General features: G+C 48.7%; 1 protein-coding gene across 2 annotated transcripts in view; it reads left to right on the top strand.

Moving 5' to 3' along the window:
- Positions 1 to 21,350, top strand: part of mnd (L-type amino acid transporter minidiscs) — a 96,425-nt gene that overhangs the window by 33,271 nt on the left and 41,804 nt on the right. Inside the window, exons 1-3 of one of the 2 annotated variants that reach the window (XM_084589053.1) lie at positions 15,258 to 15,996; positions 17,463 to 17,588; positions 20,673 to 20,772. In XM_084589053.1, coding sequence (XP_084445179.1) covers positions 15,480 to 15,996; positions 17,463 to 17,588; positions 20,673 to 20,772 — 743 coding nt within the window. In that variant the 5' untranslated portion in view covers positions 15,258 to 15,479. Of the gene's footprint in view, positions 1 to 15,257; positions 15,997 to 17,462; positions 17,589 to 20,672; positions 20,773 to 21,350 lie in introns of those variants that run through there. The other variant, XM_084589054.1, reaches the window with a different exon arrangement.

Here is a 21,350-nt window from a genome sequence, read left to right as displayed (position 1 = left end):
AATTGGTTACAGGACCGAGGCGAAATTAAGTCGGCAACTGAAGCTGCCGAACTTATTGAGGAGTATGCTTCGCGCCGACAATTCAGCAACCCAGCAGTGGATAGGCCCCGCAATCCCAAGTTCAGTGTGAAAAACCGTCAGGAAAGGCACTTTGCTAGAGTTGGAAACGAAGAAATGAAGGTTTCTTCAGGCAAATTCCCTAGAAAGGACGGCAGTGAGAAAAGTGGGGAAGTGACCAACGTGCAGAACACAAAGAATAAGCTTGAGGCTAGGAAGCCGCTCACATGCTTTAGGTGTAATGAGCAGGGTCACATTGCCGTCAACTGCCGGAAAGAAAAGATTGCTTTCTCGTATGTCAGGGACTGCGATGAAAATATGCAGCTTTTAGAACCCTACCTGCATGACCTAGTAGTCAACGGGAAGCCTTGCAAGGTACTGCGCGATTCGGCCGCAACGATGGATGTTGTCCATCCGGCGTATGTATCGCCTTCCGACTATACAGGACAGTGTGCATGGATCCGACAGGTAGTTGAGGAACAGAGTGTGTGCTTGCCGATCGCGAACGTGGTCATCGAGGGCCCTTTCGGCGAATTAACAACCGAGGCTGCCGTTTCAGGAAAGCTTCCTAAGTGCTATCCGTATTTGTTCTCCAACAAATCGGACATGCTGCTGCGAAAGAGGGGCATCCTTTTCGGAGACAGAGTTGTGCAAGCCTTAACACGTTCAAAGGCGCGAGAACTAGCTACACTGCTCATTCCAGAAAAATCCACAGCGGAGGAAACGGCAGTTAAAACAATGGTAAATGCGGAAGATAGCAGGTCAGAAAACTTTGAGAGCGAGGCATCTCAGATAAGTCAACTTGAAAGTGAGCTTGATGAGACGCGGAATGAGGACGTTCTTGAGAGTAACCTCTTGCCGCCAGTGTCTAGTAATCTCACGAGACTTTTAAGTGGAACCCGAGAGGACTTAGCTATAGAGCAAGCCAATGATCCCAATATACAGGAGATAAGGGAGCGCCACCGCGCCACTAAGACAGCAAACAATATTTCTTTCGAGATGAGAAAGGGAGTGCTGTATCGCTTATTCAAGGATAAGCGCGGAGTAGAGCGGGACCAATTAGTCGTTCCCCAAAAGTACCGCGGAGACTTACTGCGACTTTCCCATGGCAGCTCGTGGTCATGTCACCTTGGAATAAAGAAAACAAAGCAGAGGCTGTTGCAAGAATACTATTGGCCTGGATGTTTTAAGGACACGGAAAATTTTGTACGGTCATGCGACACGTGCCAGCGGGTTGGAAAGGCGCAAGATAAGTGGAAAGCTCCGATGGTGTTAGTACCAATCATTACCGAGCCGTTTCACCGGTTAGTAATAGATATAGTTGGGCCACTTCCTGTGACCGAGTCAGGGTACCGTTATATCCTCACTATGTTATGCCCAGCCACAAAGTTTCCAGAGGCTGTTCCGCTGCGCGAGGTGACGTCCGAGAGTGTAGTGGATTCGCTGCTGTCAGTGTTTGCACGAGTTGGATTCCCTTCCGAGGTCCAAAGTGATCAGGGTAGCGTTTTCACGAGTGTCCTCACCACCTCATTTCTCGAGCGATGCGGCATTAATGTAGTGCATAGCTCGATCCATCATCCGCAGAGCAACAGCGTAGAAAGATGGCACTCTGTTCTCAAACGAGTCCTGAGGGGACTGTGCTATGAAAACAAGCGCGAATGGGATACCTGCCTGCCTGCAGCGCTTTTCGCTTTGCGGTCAGTGCCGCACGAATCCACTGGATTTAGCCCAGCCGAGTTGGTGTACGGAAGGTCACTGCGCTCACCTTTGCGAATGGTGCGCGAAGCCTGGGAGGGGCGCGGAGAAGACCCAACAGTAGTAGAATTCATTCTGAACCTCTTGAATCGCTTACATAACACTAAGGAACTCGTTGAGGCCAGCATGAAGTCAGCCCAGGCTCGTTCCAAGGTGTACTATGATAAGTCAGCCCGTCAAAGGACGTTTTGTATCGGGGACCAGGTGATGTTGCTGAGAAGTTCAAGGCAGAATAAGCTCGAAGTACAGTGGGAAGGACCGGCTGAAGTCGTTGCAAAGCTTTCTAACACTAACTACGCAGTGAAAATTCCCGGTAGGCGTAAAGAAGTGCGCATTTATCATTGCAATCTTATGAAGCCTTATGTGCAGAGGGAAGCCGTGGTAAATCTAACGTTAAACCTTCCCGAGGAGATGGGGGACAACTTGATTTGCCTCAGCGGAAAAGGAAGCAACGCTCAGGAGCTTCTCAAAAAGACGGAGCAGAGAGGAGAACTAAAGAAATCCCAGCTGTCCGATCTGGGCGAGATAATAACAGAGTTTGAGGCCTGCTTCGTGGACAGGCCAGGCAGAACTGATTTGACTGAGCACGATATTGAGCTGACTTCAGACGTGCCAGTGCGATCAAGGTGCTACCGATTTTCTCCAAGGCAAAGAGAAATTCTGGATAGGGAAGTAACTCGCATGCTGGAATTGGGAGTAATAAAACCCTCGGAAAGCGATTATGCTTCGCCTATGATCTTAGTAGAAGCTCCAGGTAAAGACCCTAGGCCTGTGGTAGACTACCGAAAGCTAAATTCTCTCACCAGGGATCAAGTGTATCCTATTCCGAATATTGAGGAGAGAGTAGAACAGGTCAGTAGAGCGGCATATGTGACTACGCTGGACCTTACTCGAGGATACTGGCAAGTACCGCTCACTGAACGCGCCAGCAGATACGCGGCTTTCGTCACTCCGACGGGCAGCTACCAGCCAACAATGATGAGTTTCGGGCTCAAAAATGCTCCATTTTGTTTTTCCCGACTCATGGATAGGGTTTTAAAGGGGTGTGAAACATTCGCGGTGCCTTATTTAGACGACATTGCGGTTTTTTCCGACTCATGGGCGGACCATATGGTACATCTAAGAGCTGTACTGAGCCTTTTGCGTCAAGCTGGACTAACCGTAAAGGCCGAGAAATGTTGCCTGGCAAGGGCGACCGTGGACTACTTGGGTCACAATGTAGGTCAAGGTTTCAGGAAACCCAGCGAGATTAAGATTTCTGCGGTAGCAGACTACCCGCGGCCGAGCACGAAGACGGAAATTCGAGCATTCCTGGGTCTGACTGGGTACTACAATCACTACATCCCTAACTATTCAGCTTTGGCTAGCCCTCTGACCGACGCTCTCCGCAAGACAGAACCGACAAATGTAGTCTGGGACGAACAAAAGGAAGCCTCCTTCGTAAACCTGAAGGCTGTGCTGATTAGCCGTCCGGTATTGCGAGCTCCAGACTATGGCCGAGAATTCACGGTCCAGTGTGATGCCAGTGATCGAGGGTTAGGTGCTGTTCTCTGCCAGAGAGATGACGACGGTAATGAGCACCCCGTGCTCTACTTGAGCAGAAAACTGAGTTCTAGAGAGAGGGCTTATTGCGCGTCAGAGAAGGAATGCGCTTGCATTGTATGGGCCATTCAAAAATTGCAGTGCTATCTTGGAGGGGCCAAATTCACCGTAGAGACGGACCATTGTCCCCTGGCTTGGCTGCAAACTGCGACATCGAAGAACAGTCGCCTTCTTAGGTGGAGCTTGATTTTACAGCAGTACAATTTTGAAATAAGATACAAAAAGGGGAAGTTAAATGGGAATGCGGACGCGCTTAGCCGCTCTTTCTAAGCGGTCCGAGATGTTCCTCACCATGTATCCAAATTGATAATCAGGTTTTTTTTTTTTTTTTTTTTTTCGTGCGCTTGAATATAGATGACTATGTAAAGCAGCACGTTTGGTTTTCGAGGCATACGTGGGTCCTGAACGTCTTGAGAGTGGGCTTTTCTCGAACAACAATGGCAGTTTTCTTTTGACCTGGTCTCTTCAGACGGGAGCCGAGTGCTTGCTTCGACATGTGGTTGAGTTTCAGATAGCTCAAGCAATTTGGCCTACAACAATCAAGACAACGCGACAAGCAACAGCGAGCTTCAAGCGTTCACGTGCAGGCCATTAAGTCGTCTCTTCATGCAGCAGCTGCGGCTGCTGCCCTCCGAGTCTCTTCTGGCGGGGGAGGAGGCTGTTACGACCAAGCATCCGCATTTGCGCGCTCTATTGTTCGCCTGTGGGCATGGAAAAGTTTTGTGAATATGTGGTGATGGTCCATTGGCTCTAAGTGAGCCTGTTTCCAGGAATCCTGTTTTGTAAGCATGTTTTGCTTTGTGGACAACCTGCAAATGCCAAATTGGCCCTGTCAAGAGAACGTCTGGAAAAACACAAAGAAACGTCCCCCTGCGGGAAATAGCAGGAAGTGCTTTCTTTTGTTCACCCTTCCAGTCGAGAAGTGCTATCCTCCAGTGATGAATGCCTCCTATCCAAAGGAGACGACAGAGTGACATGTCCGCTGACGTGCAGGACAAGAGAAGAGCATGACTCATACGGCCATTAAGTGATTTCCCGGGAATGCAGGAAAGATTTGCAATTGTCGAAAAGGGACCATGTTGGGAGCCCTATGCGGCGCCACGTGCACTCGGGTTTCTGAGAAGTAAAACCCCCAGAACCAGCCTGTGGTTTCTTTGCTGAAGAATAGAAATGTACCTCCTCTCCTCGCCGTTCCCAAGCTTTTCCCGCCAACAAGTGATCACGCCCAACGAATGAATGCCGGACCAGTCAGTGCTTCAGACCATCAGTGCAGTGATGTGTTCGATTGGATGCCGATACCTGAGGGGCGTGCCCTGGATTTGGTTGGTCAGCATCTTCAGAGAGGGGCTGGACATAGGGGGTTTTTAAGGACGCTGCAGAGCACGAAATGTCGCTCTGGGCCCTGGGTAAACGGCTCATCCAGTCGCTTCTCGCTATGAACTCTTAACGCTTGCCATTTTGCTGATGTACCCTTCTTTTTCGTGTAAATATTCTTGTAAATAAGTTTCTCAAAGTGCCATTAAACCTGCTTGTACATATTTCACCAACTTCGAAGATTCAATCCTACTTCAACCCCGAGTCTCTGCACGCTACCAAGTGAAGGCCGGGTCGACGTAGCCCCAGCGTCACGACAAAATCTACATATTTCTTTTATTCATACAATGGGATCGACAGTAAGGGAATTCCACGAGAGACCATTCACTTTAGCGCTGAGCAATAACAAAGCGCCTTCGGATGTGCACTCGATGGGAAACAATTTAGGCCTCGACTAGGGAGTAGCGCTCGGCGAGAGTGCCATCATCCGCCGCGCCAGCGGGCGGCGCCGCTTTCGTAAGCGCTGCTTTGCTGCGAATTTGTCCTGCTAAACAACACGCCGGCAAACGATGCTGCTACGACGGAACGGGGATACGCTGTCGCTGCGTCGTCCGGCGTACACCAGGGCTGCATAACAACATCGTCGGATGGTACTCTACACACTGCTTATTTCATGTGCTGTTCTTGAACCGCGGTTTAACTTGAAAGTACGCGTTGTTGAAGCGGGACAGCTAGATCATACGCTTTTAGCACTCGGACGGCGGCGCACCACAGACACGCATGCATTCGCCAAGCCTCGGTACGCGATAGCAGCGGTTTCCGTGTCTTTAATGCGAAATGAAAGCAGCGCAACATCGAATATAAATATGCACTTGAGAGAAAATACAGGGCATGAAATGGGTTGCACATCGCTTTAGATCAATGCGGCGATGACTGGAAAGCATCTTTTGTAATATGTATTCCGCGTTCGGCAGCTGCCCGTATGGCTCATTCGCTGTGTGTTTTAGTGCACAGTTACCATTGTAATTATACAATATAACTGAAAATACATGTATCGGGAAAAATACAACAGATATCACAGTTAACTCTGACGAGTTCGGCCTGCGGAAGCGGAGCGCACTCCGTTGCAGTCACCCCGGCCGCTACTGCTGTTTCCAACAGCTGTCGCCATGCCACACAGATGGTATACAGTTTTCTGGCGCGCTCAAACAAAACAAAATAGCACCAAGGTGTCGAATAGCTTTCACGAGCGTCGCAAAACAGCCCTTTTACACTGCAGCTACCGCAGCATCAACAGCGTACGCACAGCCCAAGATGGCGTCAAGAGTAGCCGGAGCAGACTTTCCCAATTTGGTTCATACGGGGCGCCACCATCAAATTAAGATGGCTGCGCTCAGGCATCGAAACTAGAGCACAGGGTTGGGAGGAGACAGGCGAAAACGATGTAATGGCACTCAACTCGGACATGTCTCTGACTCGAAGCCTGACTTCGTTTTTTCTGAGTACTCGACTCCGCCTCTTGGCCCAGAGCACGTATTCTCATTGCGTGGCACGGTCGGGCTCTCCATCGCCCTTTTATGCCCAGGCAGCTACTTGCCTTGAGCGTATATATGTAAGGCGGAGGCGGACATTGATATGGTTTCGGTTCCCCTCAAGAAATTGGTTAGGTTTCTCACTCCAAGTCTTTCTCCTCACCTCCGCCAGTACGATCTTGTCAGTGCTAGGTTCAGCTGGCGGTATATCACGGAGGACTTTTTGGAAGCAAGCAGAACGTCCTTTATGTATCGCTTCATCAGGGGAGTCCTTCCCATCTAGGCTCCAGCATTTACACGGGCCAGCTTGCGACCAACTTGTCCGGTCTGTGGCGGTAGAGAGGACACTGTACACATGTTTTCGCAGTGTCTTCTTCCTGAAGCCCTTATCTGTCGTGTAGCTGACCTCTTCTAACTTCTGGGTATATCGTACTAGACTGTGCGATACCTGAATCCGTTGCCAGGCGCAGCCGTTAACCAGTTCGTCCTCCTGCTCGTGGAGTGCGCGTACCAAGTATGGCTGGCACGCTGCGCGGCCGCATACAGTAGCAGGGTTCCGGGTCTCCATGAATTAACTGCAAAGGTACGGAAGGAGGGCTGGTTCTACTTGCTGCGGTAACGTCGCATCCTTGGCTAGCGGAGGTTCTCGCAGATTTGGTGTCGGCAGTCTGTGATTTTCTCGGTCACGGGAAACACTTTTTGTGCCGATATGATTCCATTGCAGGGAACGGTCGTCCTTGATGACACCTGTTGCGTGGTCATGAAGGTCCGCCTCGTTGGCTCAATGCCACGGTGGCTCTGCAGGCCGTCTTCGCGTCTGCCCGCACCTGTGGGGGCATCGCGCGTCGGTCCCCTTGTCCGAGTAGGGCCTTCACCTCGAACACAAGCGCTTCCCCAGTCCCCACTTGACCCTGGGAGGAGGGGGGGGGGGGGGGGGGCTGCTGGAGGTGCTGAACGGATGATGATTGGCTGATGATTTATGTGAGACTTTGGGGCACGCACTTTCGGGTGCCTATACCCCTTCCCATGTGACAACGGCAGGAAGAGACAACGCATTCAAGAGACAGAAGAGCGCGCTGCACGACTCGAGAGGCGTCGGAACGAAGACGCAGCTAGAAGGAGTCGCTCAGCTGCCCAGAGTGACTCTACAACAGTACCTGTAGAAGAGGCCGGTTCAAGTTCTGCTTCTCGAGAAGAAGCTAAACGCAACGTTGGAATGAGACGAAGCGTAGACGACGTGCTGAAGAAACGAAAAAACGTGCTAAAAGACTGGAGGAACGGCGACTCGCCGATGCATGTGAGTGAGTGAGTGAGTGAGTGAGTGAGTGAGTGAGTGAGTGAGTGAGTGAAAAACTTTATTTAGCTCTAGATTGGCTTGTCGTCTGCGGTTTTCAGATGGCTTCGTCCATCTTCTAAGACAAAGGTCGGTTGCCCTTAGTCCAGGGCTCCGCTGGATGCTGCTGCCAGTTGTGCTCGCCGAATCAGACCTTCTTGGTCGACTCGGCGATCGCTGGAGAGCACTCCCTTCCATTGCTCCGCACTCGGGTTTTTTATAACGGGCACCACGCTTATCCTCTGGCATGCCCACGTTATATGGTACAGCGTGGGTGGTTCTTGGCACCAAGGGCATTTGTCAGTGTACTGTGTGGGATACATTTTGTTGAGTACGTGTAGGTTCGGGTACGAGCCCGTTGGTATCTGCCTCCACGCGACTGAGTCCTCTCTGCTAAGGGAGTTGTGTGGTGGTGGGTACCGCTTTCTGCAGCCCTTGTAATAGTTTAGTATCGCCGAATAATCTTGGGGTACAGGTTTGTTCCCCTCGAGGTCGCCTACGTTGAATGCTCGGTAATAAGTGTACCCTCGAGCTATCCTGTCCGCCTCTTGGTTCCCTGTTACTCCCGCGTGTGCCGGCGTCCATACTGTATATAGTATGCTTGATTGGTTTTTCGTTTGGTTGTCGTGTTATGTGGCCCCCAGAGCGGAGTATGCGGAGCGCTCTGTGCCCGATTCTGCCGCGAAGATAGTTGCGGCATGCTGTTTGTGAGTCTGTAAGGATTGTTAGAGACCGTTTAGATCGATAGCCCTCCGCTACCGCTAGAGCAACGGCCGCTTCCTCAGCCTCGACTATCGTACACTCTTGTAGTGATGCGCTGGTAACCTCGCGTAGCGTCGAGTCAATCACTGTTGTTACCACGTTGCTGTTGTGCTGCCCTGCTGTTCTGGTGTATGTGGCTGCGTCCACGTATACCGTCGTTTCTCTGGGTGCTAATGTCTTTTGTAGGTATTCAGCCCTTGCCTCTCTGCGTGCTTTGTGTAGGTTGGGATCCATGTTCCTGGATATGGGCGTTACTTTTAGTGTGTGGCGATATTCGTCCGGGATTGTTTGTGTCCTCTGTATCTCTTGAATTTGATCGGCGCGGCCTAGTTTCTTAAGCAGCTCCCTGCCAGGTGGGGTCTGCTGTAGTCTGCGCACTTGGGCGACTAGTTGTGCCTCTCTCAATTCATCGAAAGTGTTGTGTAGTCCTAGGGCTGAGAGCTTTTCGATTGAAGTGCTGTGAGGAAGGTGAAGTGTGGTTTTGTAGGCTTTGCGTAGAATCACGTCCGCCTGTTGTACCTCACTCTTGATGGGGTTGTAGTAGGGGAGGCTGTATGTCACTCGGCTGACTACCAGGCTTCTAACCAGCTTGTGAGTGTGTCCTCCTCTCGCATGCCATGACGTCTGCGTGAGATGCGCGTGATCATGCGGGTCACTTGTAGAGTGGATGCCTTGAGTAGGGCGAGGGTGTGGGTACAGCGTTGGTTTGACTGTATCCACATCCCCAAACTTCTGATGAGTGTTTTTTCTGGTATCGACTTCCCATCGAGGTAGACGTTTAGCTTTAAGTCGTCGCTAGTGGGGACTGTGCGGTTGTGTCTTCCTCCCCAAACTCTTAAGAGCTCGGATTTCTCGGTGGAGCATGCTAGCCCTGTTGCTCTGACGTAGTTCTCTACGCAGGTGGCTGCCTTTTGTAATTTCTCTTCTTTCTCTCCGAGCGAACCTGTATTGACCCAGATGGTGATGTCGTGGGCATACATGGCATGGTGTATGCCGTCGATTTCTTTCAACTGTTTTGCCAAGCCAATCATGGCCATGTTGAAGAGTTTAGGAGAGATGACCGATCCTTGAGGTGTTCTTTGTTTGGCGTAAGGAATTTGTCTGATCTGAGGTCCCCCAGGCCAATTGTTGCCGTTCTGTTTGACAGGAAGGCTTTGACGTAGCCGTAGACTCTCTTCCCGCAGTTCAGGTCGTTCATGCCCGTAAGGATAGCCTCGTGATTGACATTGTCAAAAGTCCCCTTGATGTCCAATGCCATTATTATGTTCTCTCCGCCCTTGGGGACGTTCCCGAGTACTTCTTTGATTTGAAGTAGTACATCCTGTGTCGATAGTTTTGCTCTGAAACCGAACATGCTGTGGGGATACAGTTCGTTGTCCTCCATGTACTGTTGTAGTTTCAGCGTCACTACTCGTTCGTACAGTTTCGCAAGGCACGATGTGAGCGAGATCGGTCTGATGTTCTCAATTTGTAGTTTCTTGCCCGGTTTAGGAATCATGACTACTTCCGCATGCTTCCACTCCTCGGGGACGGTCTCCGTTTCCCAGTGTTTGTTGAGAAAGTCGGTTAATTCAGCGACTCTGTCATCACTGAGGTTACGGATGAGTGCGTTATTGATCTTGTCCGCACCTGCGGCCGTGTTTCTGGTTGTGTTTCGAATCGCTGCGTAGACCTCTTCTCGCGTGATGGGCCTGTCCAGGGTATCGTTTTCTCTTCCCCGGTAGTGCTCTGCGTAAGCCGCTGGGTTTGTGTCCCCGAAGCACTTAACGCGTACTTTCTCCAGGAGTTCTGAGTCTGGTCCCTCGAACTGGCGGATTAACCGGTAGATGGCCTTGTTGTTTTCTGCCTTGGTCTTGGTTGGATCTATGAGACTTGAGGATATGCCACGTCCTCGCTGTGCTCAAAGTTCCGCTGAGGAAGTCGCTGAATTGTTGCCAATTGCGCCGCGTACTCCTCTGCCTTCACTGTGACTTCTGCGATCTTAAGTTTTAGTTTTCTGTTGTACTTTTGTTTCTTCCATCTCTTAGTGAGCCCGCGTCTAGCTTCCCACAGCTTGAGCAGCCTGGCGTCTACCTCGGGTGTCTGCGTGTATACGAGCTTGCTTCTTCTTCGGTGATGGTGCGGCAACCGAAGAAGAAGCAAGTTGCTTTCGCGACACCATTTGGTTAACCAGTTTAACCACCAGCCATTTTTTTTTATGACTAGGCTTCACCCATTCCCCGCGGTGCTCGCTCCTTAGTTTATTTTTTTTTTTCTTCCTCCATTCTTTGCCCCCTTTTCGCATCGAAGCCGCTGCGGGCGGTACTTTGGAAGGTCACCGTGCAACAGCAATGTTGCGTTGCAAATTTGTGTAACAGGAAACCTAAGGCGGCGCCACCCACGACCACATCCCATGCTCGTTCACATCGACACGCAGTTTCACCACTAGCACTGCTATCAGGTGCCCAAGGTCGCGCAGCCAACCCGTCTCCGCGCTCGGAAAGTGATCGAAGAGCGCCTTTAGGAGAATGGTCACTTGCAGGGGTCGGCGCGCAGTTCGATATATCGAACGACCGACCAAATAGCAGTTCGATATACAGCTTGACTTTCCTATACCTTTGCACATGAACATAAAGTGGATAATCGGTGTGTTTTCGTTCCCAACGCCGACGCCGGAGTTTCTGCAGAACGTGGCCCCTATATATCGCTGTCGCGTTAAAAGGAAAGAGGTAACTGTAAGCGGGTAACCACCGAACGCGGGGAAGGGCGCCGAGCGCGCTTTGCAGCTAAGAAAAGCGGCTGATCGCGAAGCACTCGGGCAGTGCTTGCTGCCCAGGCCGAAGAATGCAAGCGGGTGAAATCGGGGCCAGTTCAGCTATCAGAATACTTGACCAATACTCGAATGCGGCTAAAGCACTGCGCCCATAAAGCGCTACATCTACTCTGGACGACGAGGTAGACTATTAACTTTTTAACCTGGTCTAAGCAAAGGTTGAGTCATTTTGCGGACAGAACAAGAATGTTGCCTCAGAACGCGCAACAACGCATAAGTGGCGACAAGACAGACATGACCTTTTGACTGCAAGTAATTTTTTGTATGCATTGGAATTTTCAGCTCCTGAAAAGAGCACTAAAAGCGGACTGAAATATCGCGTCTGGATTCAAGCGGTGCCTTTCCTACGAGAAGTATTGTTTGCAAATTTTCACTGAGCGGTGTGGGTGAAGAGATCGGTCCTCTTGTCGTGTCGATATCTTTCAAGCTTTTGTCGCCGTCTCCTGCCGCGCCGCTTGTACTCGATTAGAGCATTGTTGTAGTAGCTTTTCCACTTCAGCCTACCAGCTTTTCCCCGTTACGCAACAGTGGCGGTGTGGCGGTGCCTGCCTGGCAGACAGGGGGTGCATTTGGTCGCTTCATGCGGAAAGGAAACTCCTGGAAATAAATCTTTTTTACTGTTCTGCTTTCCACTCTAGAAATCTCCGGCGCTATAGCGCCGGAGATTCCTAGAGTAGAAAGCAGAACAGTTTGCTATAGCCAGCTATAGCTGGAAAATAAAAAGAAGCTCCGTCGTCGTAGAACGCCGTTTATTCGAGGCTTCTCTGGACGGTGAGCGCTGTCGAGGACAGGAAAAAAAAGAAAAAAAAAAGCAGGATACTTTTTTTTTTCTTTCTGCCAGCGATATGCCATGCTACTCTTTTCATTTGCCTCATTTGCGTTCGTTTATCTTGCCTTTCTTACCCCCCTTCGAGAAGAGTAGCTTTTGTTCGGCCTCTTTTCAAGATCACCAGTTTTAAGTAGACGACAAGTTTCCGCCAAGGTTACGACGGCAGATGCTTCATCGTTCTTTTGTGCGGCGAAGGCCCCTTGCTGAAAGAGCACGACATGTGACAGCATTTGTAAGGGCTGAAAAGAGCTTATTAAGCCTGCTTAGACGCCAGCGTCCTTCGTCGCGTGTATACGGTCCAATGATACTAAAAGCTGCAGCGTTGCGCAATATACGCTTTGCAGACGTGAGAGCATCCGCAGTAAGCAAAAATGCGCGATTGCTGCATTAGGGCTGCAGCGTCCGTTATCATGGAGACCTACTGCATGATGCGCCAGCTCTCCAGTCATTACATATTCTCGTGTGTGTTAGCCTAAAACGCTTAATGCTTGCTTTATTTAAGCGCACACAAGGTTGAAATACTAATAGATACATTGGCATATGTCCAGATCGAGGTTCCGCATACCGTGGAAACAAAGCAATTTCGACTTCTAGCTGTACGTTGCTGATCGCCTTTGGCGGATATCTCCGCTTCTCTGCACGGAGTATCCCCTGTTGCTCGCTTGCGCGTGCTACTAGGAAACCGTTTACCATGTCTCACACTTTTTCCGTGGGTGACGTCAAGAAAGCCAGTTCCCCAACGAGGAACAGGGCGGCAGGCAAAAGGCTGAAACTATGTTCCTCGCCCAAAAATACATTCGACACTTTGCTGATAAAAAACAAAGGATTGGGCCGAATATGTGACACCACCGGACCTCCTTCCCGGTCCCCTGCAAATGCAATTTCTGGTCAGTTACGTTCTTGTGACTTCCGTGTCATGTGGATATGCATTGCCAACAGCGTCTGCTGAGCTGGATAAACACGTGGTGGCGTGGCGCCTTTATGTAGGCGTCTTGGGCAAAGCTTTTAGTTTCGGGCAACTGAATGTCGCCTTGGAATGTTACAAAAGTGCTAATCAACACGCGGCAGTAGAAGTTTTAGAAACGTGGATGCCGCATGATCCGAGTTTGCGCTGTAGCGTTTGCGTGGAGCCGGAACTTTGGATTACAGTCTGCATGTGTGACCTGCTCATTGAGCCTCTTGATCCCGGGCTGCATATGTCTAGCCGCTGCGAAATTCAACTTTTTTTGTTTGTTTGTGGATTCTGTGCTTCAAGAGCGTCTGTGAACGCTTTTGTTGCCTTGGGCGCTCATGACACGAGCTGACAGTACAAAGTACGGATGCAGGTTAAGCAATGGTTCATTACCCTGCGACGTGTGATGACCTCTGTCCATGCCAACTAACCGTGCCGTTATGCAACGAGAACATTAGTCAGCATAATTTTGCGCACATCGATTATGCGCTGGGAGAGGAAGCCGCACTGAATTTTGATCCTTTAAATATAATCTTTCCTCTGCCTCACGTTTTCTGCGTTATTCCTCGAGTCGAGTAAGCCACGGGCTGATTTGTTAAACGATGACGCTTTGATAATCGATCCGCTATTTCTTTTCCTTTCAGCAGGTGTCTCTTTCCACCATCATCGAAGCACTGACGTCTGAAATACAATATACGGCGGCTGTTCAACTTATTTTTACGTTTTTTTCATTAATTGTTTTTTCTTTTTCGTTATTTTGGTGAGCCTTGCGTGGTTACAGCCATGCGCATAGCACGTGAAATTTCCCGAGGGAATATCGTTTTACTCACTTTTGTGTGCTGCGTTGGACCAACAAGAAACGGAAAATATCAGATTTCGGCTTCTTCGCTCGCCACCTGTACGCTGCACACATACACCGGCGCGTAAGGATTCCGAAATTCCTTAGCGAAGTTGTGTCGCTACGTAGGAACAGCGCGAAACAAGCAGGACGAAGGGAGAACACGAGGACCTGTTAGTTTCGCGCTGTTTCTACGCGGTGGATAACCAGCTCGCCGAAGTTTCTGTTTATGCTTCAGAAGGAAAGCAACGGCTTGCACTTTCCTCCTCTCGCTGGCTGGTGCGGCAGCCGAGCGGCAATATGGCAGCGCCCACGTGAAAGCTGTCAAGTCCCGGTAAATCGGGCCCCAACTTGCCGCTGGTAATAAGTAGATGCAAACCTAGACGATGGAAACATTAGTTGTCATTTTTGGTTTGAGGCGTGGCGAGCGTCGGTGGTGAGCCGCGTCACTTTCTTGGCGCGGATAATAAAAATGCGATATCAAGAGCATTTAAAGTCGATCGAAAGCAGGAAACAAACCATTGGTGTAGACGCAGCTTGTTCATCACATGTAGTGATAACGTAACAGCCCGAGCCCACGCGAGCTGCTGTGATAACCGCCCAGCACCGCCGCTTGCTCTGTGGCTTTGAAAACCTGCTCCCTTTTCTGTTTATAACTGTACTTGGACCGGATTAGCTTGCAGGAGGAGCAAAGAACGGGTTCCTGGTTGAGTGAATGGAGCGCGTTCTGTGTGGCGAAAGCCTTTATATTCAGGCTGGACATATGTAAAATTAACTGACAGTGGCTTAGTAAATTCCATGTTAGCTATGTAATGTGTGCCAGTAACTAAAATAACGCGAGCGAAAACTGAAGTGAACAGTGTTCGCGCTCGCCTTTGTGACAGCTGTATACGAAGCGCGCATTGAACTCACTGGTGGGGGAGGCATGAAAAGGAATCGTATGCATAAATTAAGCGTTTTACCGCGACAACAGGTATTGATGACGGGGGAAGGAACGGGTAAAGGTAGGTTTGACGTGCTGAGCCCCCCCACTCCCCCCCCCCAAAAAAAAAAAAATAAAGGAAAGGTTTTCGTCTTCAAACGTTTCAGCTTCACACAGAAACTACAAAAAAAAAAGGGGGGGGGGGGGGTGGCGATTGCAACATGCGAGAAATAGGCACTCCTTTTTTTTTTTTTCACTTATGGCGAGATTCACTGGATAGTTGGCGTCGTTAACAACAAGCTAGTATGCTAACCGAGATAAAAATTTGTTCGGCGTTTTACTGCATTTGCCTGTACTTAGGTTCCTCATGCGACAATTAGGCTCTTTAGTCGTTCGAGTAGTTTTATGGCACCTAATGTTATCGCTTATAATCTTTACAGCCGAGCCTCAATGACGAGGCAAGATGGCGACGCGGGAAGCCAGCTTGGCAAAACCAAACAAGAAAAAGAAGGAGAGGGGAAAACAGAGAGAGGGAGGAAAGCAGATCGCCTTTCCGCAAACTGAACACATCCCTGGGCGTTGTCGATTCTTTGTGCGTGGTTGGTCCGTCTCATCCAAAGGGCGTCGTGATCACATCAACTGCTGGGGACGCCTGCAGTGCTGTGTGTTTAGCCCTATCGTTGCTGCCTTCGCATCCGTTGCTTGCGAGAAAAGTCGGGTTGGGCGGCATAGTCAAAAATTTCCGCATCGCACTGTGCTTCTTGCTTGAACATGGACCGCAACGACTTCCAAAGCGAAACATCGCCTCTTCTGCCCAAGCACTCCCGTATTCAGCCAGATGTGCTTTCAGATGACCATACTTCGACAACTGTCGTGGATCTTAAGAAGAGGCTCAACCTTTCCAATGGCGTGTCGCTGACTGTCGGTTCGATAATCGGAGCAGGCATCTTCGTGTCGCCTGCCGGCGTTGTCCGTTATGCTGGGTCCATCGGCATGTCTTTGGTTGTGTGGGCGCTGTCGGGCCTGGCCTGCTTGATCGGCGCACTGTGCTACACCGAGCTCGGCACCATGATTCCGAAGTCTGGAGGAGACTACGCCTACATCGCGGCTGCGTTCGGACCTTTCCCCGCGTTCCTTCAGCTCTGGACCTCTCTGGTCATAGTGCAGCCGGCCGGCAATGCAATTGTAGCGCTCACGTTCGCTAATTACCTGTTGCGGCCGTTCTACGATGATGTGGACTGTCTTCCGCCTTCATTGGCGGTCAGGCTCATCGCTGCCGTTGTGTTGTGTAAGGCGCGTTTATGCTGTGCGTTCCTTTTTTAAGCGGGCGACAATATGGTTTGTACCAGCGTTCTTACGCAAGTCTCGGTCTGAGAACGATCGTTTGTACTTCAGCTGTTTTATCTGACGGTTACCCCCCCTCCCTTCTTGCATTTTCTTTGGCCGGGTTGAGATATGTCGGCAGCGATCTTCTATGACGCTATATATAGCCCTTAGTCCTAGTTAATGACAAAAACGCCATCCGCCGGGAATGGCGAGTCGTGCTAGCCTAAAACATTGCGTAAATCTGATGTCAAGAAATCTATGGGGGACATGACAGCTCTGTCCCCTAGCTTTCTTATCTCTGTGTTGCTTCCACTATGCCATTTAATATTTTCAGAATCTCGTTTTTTTGTTTTTATCGATCGTTTTTGCCTTATGGAATATCTGCGCTTATTTACAATGTCTTTACGTGACGTGCGAGACGGCTTCTCTAGAAGCCGTTTGGCACGCGGTGTCTCGCAGCTGATAACGTGTGCTAAATGATCGCAATGCAAGGCACTTTTCTGTTCTTGGTGTGGCGCATACAACGTGCATGTATAAAGTGGCACAAGCTGAAATGGTGTAGCGCGCCGGCCCTGAAGGAAGCAGTTTTAAGTCTGTCAGGCTGCTCATTGCTCGCTTACGCATGCATTCTGGTGAATAGAAAACGAATCTCAAGCTTCGCGAACACAGCCACAATCTCCGCACTCCCATCCGGAGTCCTCGGAGTCGGTGTGATGATTATCGAAAACTCTTGTAAAAAAAAAAGGTGTGGCGTACGCTTTCTTGCTTAGATCTTTTTACGCGGTCGTGAGTTCCACTCTAGTGCGAGCAGAGTTTGCGGCGTTATCGAAAGTGTCGCTATCTCCTTGATATCGAGTCATCGGATTGGTGGAAACGTCGGAACCGGAAGTCCGGTTCCACCAATCAGCTGACTCGAGGTCAGGGAGATAGCATTCCGGCGTTTCCACCAATCAGATGACTCGAGGTCAGGGAGATAGCGACACTTTCGATAACGAAGACATTTGCGGGTGGGCCTCAAGCAAACTACTCTGGTACTGTACTGTACCATAGTGTATATATTTCTTTTATTTTTACCTACCCTTTTCTTTCTCCCTATCGCTCACCTCTTTGATTTCCTCTACCGTTTCCTCGCTATCCCTTTATTTCCGCCGCCCCAGTTCAGGTGCTTGAGATAGCAGATACCGGGGCTGGAAAACATCTTTTCTTCCCTTTTGTATATGCGATAAATAACCACTACCACCACCGCAAACTCGGAATACGGCCCCTGCTTCGTTGAGAGAGATCACTCTTCTTATCATAGGAATTTTGATACGAATCATTTTTCATGTTATGGGCACAGTAGTTCTTTGTGTGTGAATGCTTGCTGATAATGGCGTTGTTTACCCCCCCCCCCCCCCCCTCTCCATTCTTTTGTTTTTGCCTAAACAGGCTTACTCACGTTCATCAACTGCTACAATGTCAAGTGGGCGACGTTTGTACAAGACTCCCTTATGTTTGCCAAGGTCATCGCGTTGGTTATCATCATTATTGCTGGCTTTGTGCACCTTGCTCAAGGTGAGTATAGGCTTTTTTCGTGCTCGTAACCACAGCCAAGACTTAGTTACCTGCCTTCCCATCAACGAAGCTTTGTTATGGGATGGCTCATGAAGCGTCCGATGCTGTCAATAAGCGTTCACTCTTTGTAACTGGCGCAATTGATTCAGTGAACAGCATACTGGTTAAGAAACTCTTACAAAAGAAGGGATACATGAAATTTGTGCGCATTCTATGGATGTAGGCATAGTTTCAGCATGGGTGCAGGCATAAGTGATAATATGTAACTGCATCACGCGTATCGCGCTTCTGCAGCTCGGCATACTCTCCAATCTGGATCATAGCAACAATTTAATTGCTCGGGCACCAGTAAGAGTACTGTCCTCGCCGAAAGTTCAGGGAGACGGGAACGAAAGGCGTAAACGAGTCTATCCGTCCGTCGATTGTAACGTAGTTCGTGAAGCGACAGCAGGCGCTGGGCACGCCAATCGCAGTGAGGTTCGCGCGCTAACCTGTGGTTTGCGCATTCAACTCGCACCGCCACGTTTTTCTTGCCAAGGTTAGCGTATTTCGCAGCCAAGTATAAACACTTGGCTTTTTTTTCTTCTTTTGTCAATAAAAACAGGAAGACACAAGACAAGATATAAGGAAGCTACAGGACAAGCGCTGACTCGCAACTCAGCCTCGGCGTTTACTCCAAGGCCCAGACAAAAACAAATGTTACCGTGTGAAACACCCCTAGGCTCATCTGCTATACAAAAAATCACTCAAAAAAGAAAACTGTCTGTTTGAAAGAACAAGAGAAGCCTTGCTGACGCACTTGTGTCTTCCTGTTCGCGCTGTTTTTATTGACAATGGATGTTTACCATCAAAGTATCTTGATAAGCCATTTTTCTTCTGTATTTTCTTCCTGGCACAAACACGCTATTGTGGCGCACGTATAACGGATAGATGCATTGTCTACTCTTTACTGCACGTATGCCGATGCAGATGAAACCAGCTCAACTACGAGTACAGGCCTACGCAATACGTGATTGGAGCTTCATCTATTACTACACGTAGCCTCAGGGTAATAGGGGCATGGTACGGCCACGGAAAAAATCCCGCAGCTAAGAGCAGCGGCAGAGATAATGGAGCCGACGCGAGAATATCGCTGAGAGAAAGCACTGTGCACTATGCTGCGCGACGGAAGGGCGCCGTGATTCGAGTGAGATCTCTCGGAGTAGTGTTGGGGAAACCGCGCCTTACTGCTATACCGTTTGTTTCAGCGAAGCTGAAGATGGCTTCTGCAACGTTGTAAGGTTGTAATACGCAAATTTTGCGGGTGCGAGAAAACGAATGATTTAAGCCAACTATAAGCTGGTTAGCAATTTATAGTATTCAACTTGTAAATTTAACTATTACTGTGAGGTGCTTGGTTGTGTCTAAAAAATTATAGCCAGCCTTTAGTAATGGCCGCGTCGCTTAATAAAATTTTGAGAGCACGACTTACCTCGGCGCTGTGGCTCAACAAATTGCGGCCGACGCGCGCCCGTTTCGAAAAGCGCGCCGCGAGGCTACATCAGTCCCTCGTGGCGCACATGTCACGTGACCTTCTTTGCCCCGCCTGTGCTGTGGTGCTGCCGCTGCTCGAAGCACGTGGAGGAAGGCGTGCGCCATGCAGCGACTTGTAGTGATTGGCGTAGCTTTGCGCAGGCCAAATATGCGAGAATTTCGAAAGGGGTGCGTGTCGTCGACTATTTGTTGTGGAATCGCGTTCTTGAAATTCTAAAAACTGATATGGTTGTAAATAACGGCCGGATACAAATTTGCAAATGCAGCCTGGTACCTCACTGTAATAATTTAAGGGTTGACTATTAGGAAACAGTTAACCATCTTAGTTCTTAGTATTCCAACACGGGCATTACAGCGCCGGATAAGCCATCGCGATATTTTAAAAGGCTTAAGTTCTGGTTTGCATTCAGGATGTTTCACTGAAGATGGCCGGAAAGTTTTCCAAATAATTTCTTTTTGTTAAAAGAATTTCATTTTTTTATTTAGTAGTATTGTCAACAATGGTGTCCATCAAAAACAGTTGTGCCAAGGTATTCCCTTAAATGACTGCTCAACTTTTTACTATACCAGTTAGTTGCTTAATTTGTGTAAACATTTGTAACTTACTTTTAGTAATATCCATAGTAATAGTTTTTCAAAAATGGAATCCTCGTCGGCCCAGCAGTGCGAGAAATTACGGGCTCATGGGAAAGCCAAGACCAGATGGCCAGGAAGCACATGGAGCCATGCCTTGTTACAGAGCCGCACGCATGCTTTGTGTGCTTTGTGCTCTTTTCTGACCCCCTCCCCCCCTTCCCCATCCGGGAAAAGCCGCCAACTTGAAGCTGTAAGCGCCACTACTGTAATATATGTTGCAAGTCATTTTTTGTCATTAAATAGTGCTGTGATTTGCCCAGTAGAACCTTTTTGCTCACATTGGCAGCATTCTTGCATGAATAAAAGTAGTAACATTTTATTCATGGTATTGCATAAGGCACTGCTTTCATTGTGTGCCTGAGCTATGATGCTTGCACATAAAACCATTTGTATCAGTTTTTTATGCTAAAAGCACGTGAAATTCATGAACTTTTCACTTGGCTGTGCTTTAAGTCGAAATAATCAGTTAAACGTACTCCTGGCTCTGTTTTGGAGTCTCATGAGTGACATGCAGTCTTGGAAGTAGGCACAAGATGAAGTACTTGTGGATTCTATGCAGTGGGGAGGGTAGGCACTGATTGTACAAATGGGAATAAGTGAGAATTACCCAAGTCATCTTTTGCAAGATGAATTTTCTTTCTCGAAACAGCAACACAGGTTCTCTGCACTTGAACATTCTTTTTGCCGTTTTAATTTGAATGTTCTTTACAAACAAATTTGTAGAGGAGTCTTTTTTCTTTTTTTTTCTTAAGTGTTTCCGCATGCTGAAGCACCGCATTCTTTTTGAAATGTGCTGTAATAAATTAATCTCAGCTAATATATCTTTCATTGCTGTTTATTTTATTGGTCAGCTTGTTTTCATTGTTCCTTTGATTTTGAGAGTTTTCTGGTGACCTTGTTTGCTGTTTGTTGCAGGAAACACAGGAAACCTCACTAACATGTTTGAAGGGACAACAAGGGATCCTGGACTCATTTGTTTGTCATTTTATGCTGGGCTTTTTTCTTACGCAGGATGGTAAGTTGGAAGAGTGACTAAATATGTCTCTTATCAAAACTGTAGCCATGTTATTCTTCCAAACCTATGCTTTGATTCTTTTATTTATTTTCAAAAGATATGTATGTCTTGGCACATTGAACATATGCCTTAATTCTTTTATTTATATTTAAAAGGTATGTGCAAATGGTGGAATAGTACCTATTATTCTACACACAAGTCAACATTAGCAGAACTGTGTGGTTTATTGGCATTAAGATGCAAATGACAGCATAGCAGCGTGCTTTTTTATTGGCTTGTTGAATGCTTTATAATGGGGGTTCTGCAGGCTACTTTTGTGGGTTCCGTGAGCTCTCGCAACCTGTCAAATGAGATGAAGTGTTGGCCGTGTGATTGTATTTTCAGCATTTTTTGTTGCATGAGTAAAAGGTGGGCATTTAATAATCTGATTGCCGAAATAAAAAAAACAGACAATGCTTACAAAAGTGAACTAAACGAAAACACCAGGAGGGGTCCATGCAGTGGCAGGAAGCTGGGGGGGGGGGGAGATTCCTTGGCTTATATTGATAGCTGTTGGGGTTCTGTGAGGTAAAAAAAGT

The sequence above is a fragment of the Amblyomma maculatum genome, chromosome 1 (assembly GCF_055883805.1).
Source record: "Amblyomma maculatum isolate TAMU_Amacu chromosome 1, ASM5588380v1, whole genome shotgun sequence".
In the NCBI taxonomy this organism is placed as follows: domain Eukaryota; kingdom Metazoa; phylum Arthropoda; class Arachnida; order Ixodida; family Ixodidae; genus Amblyomma; species Amblyomma maculatum.
This window is presented reverse-complemented; position numbering and strand designations above follow the sequence as displayed.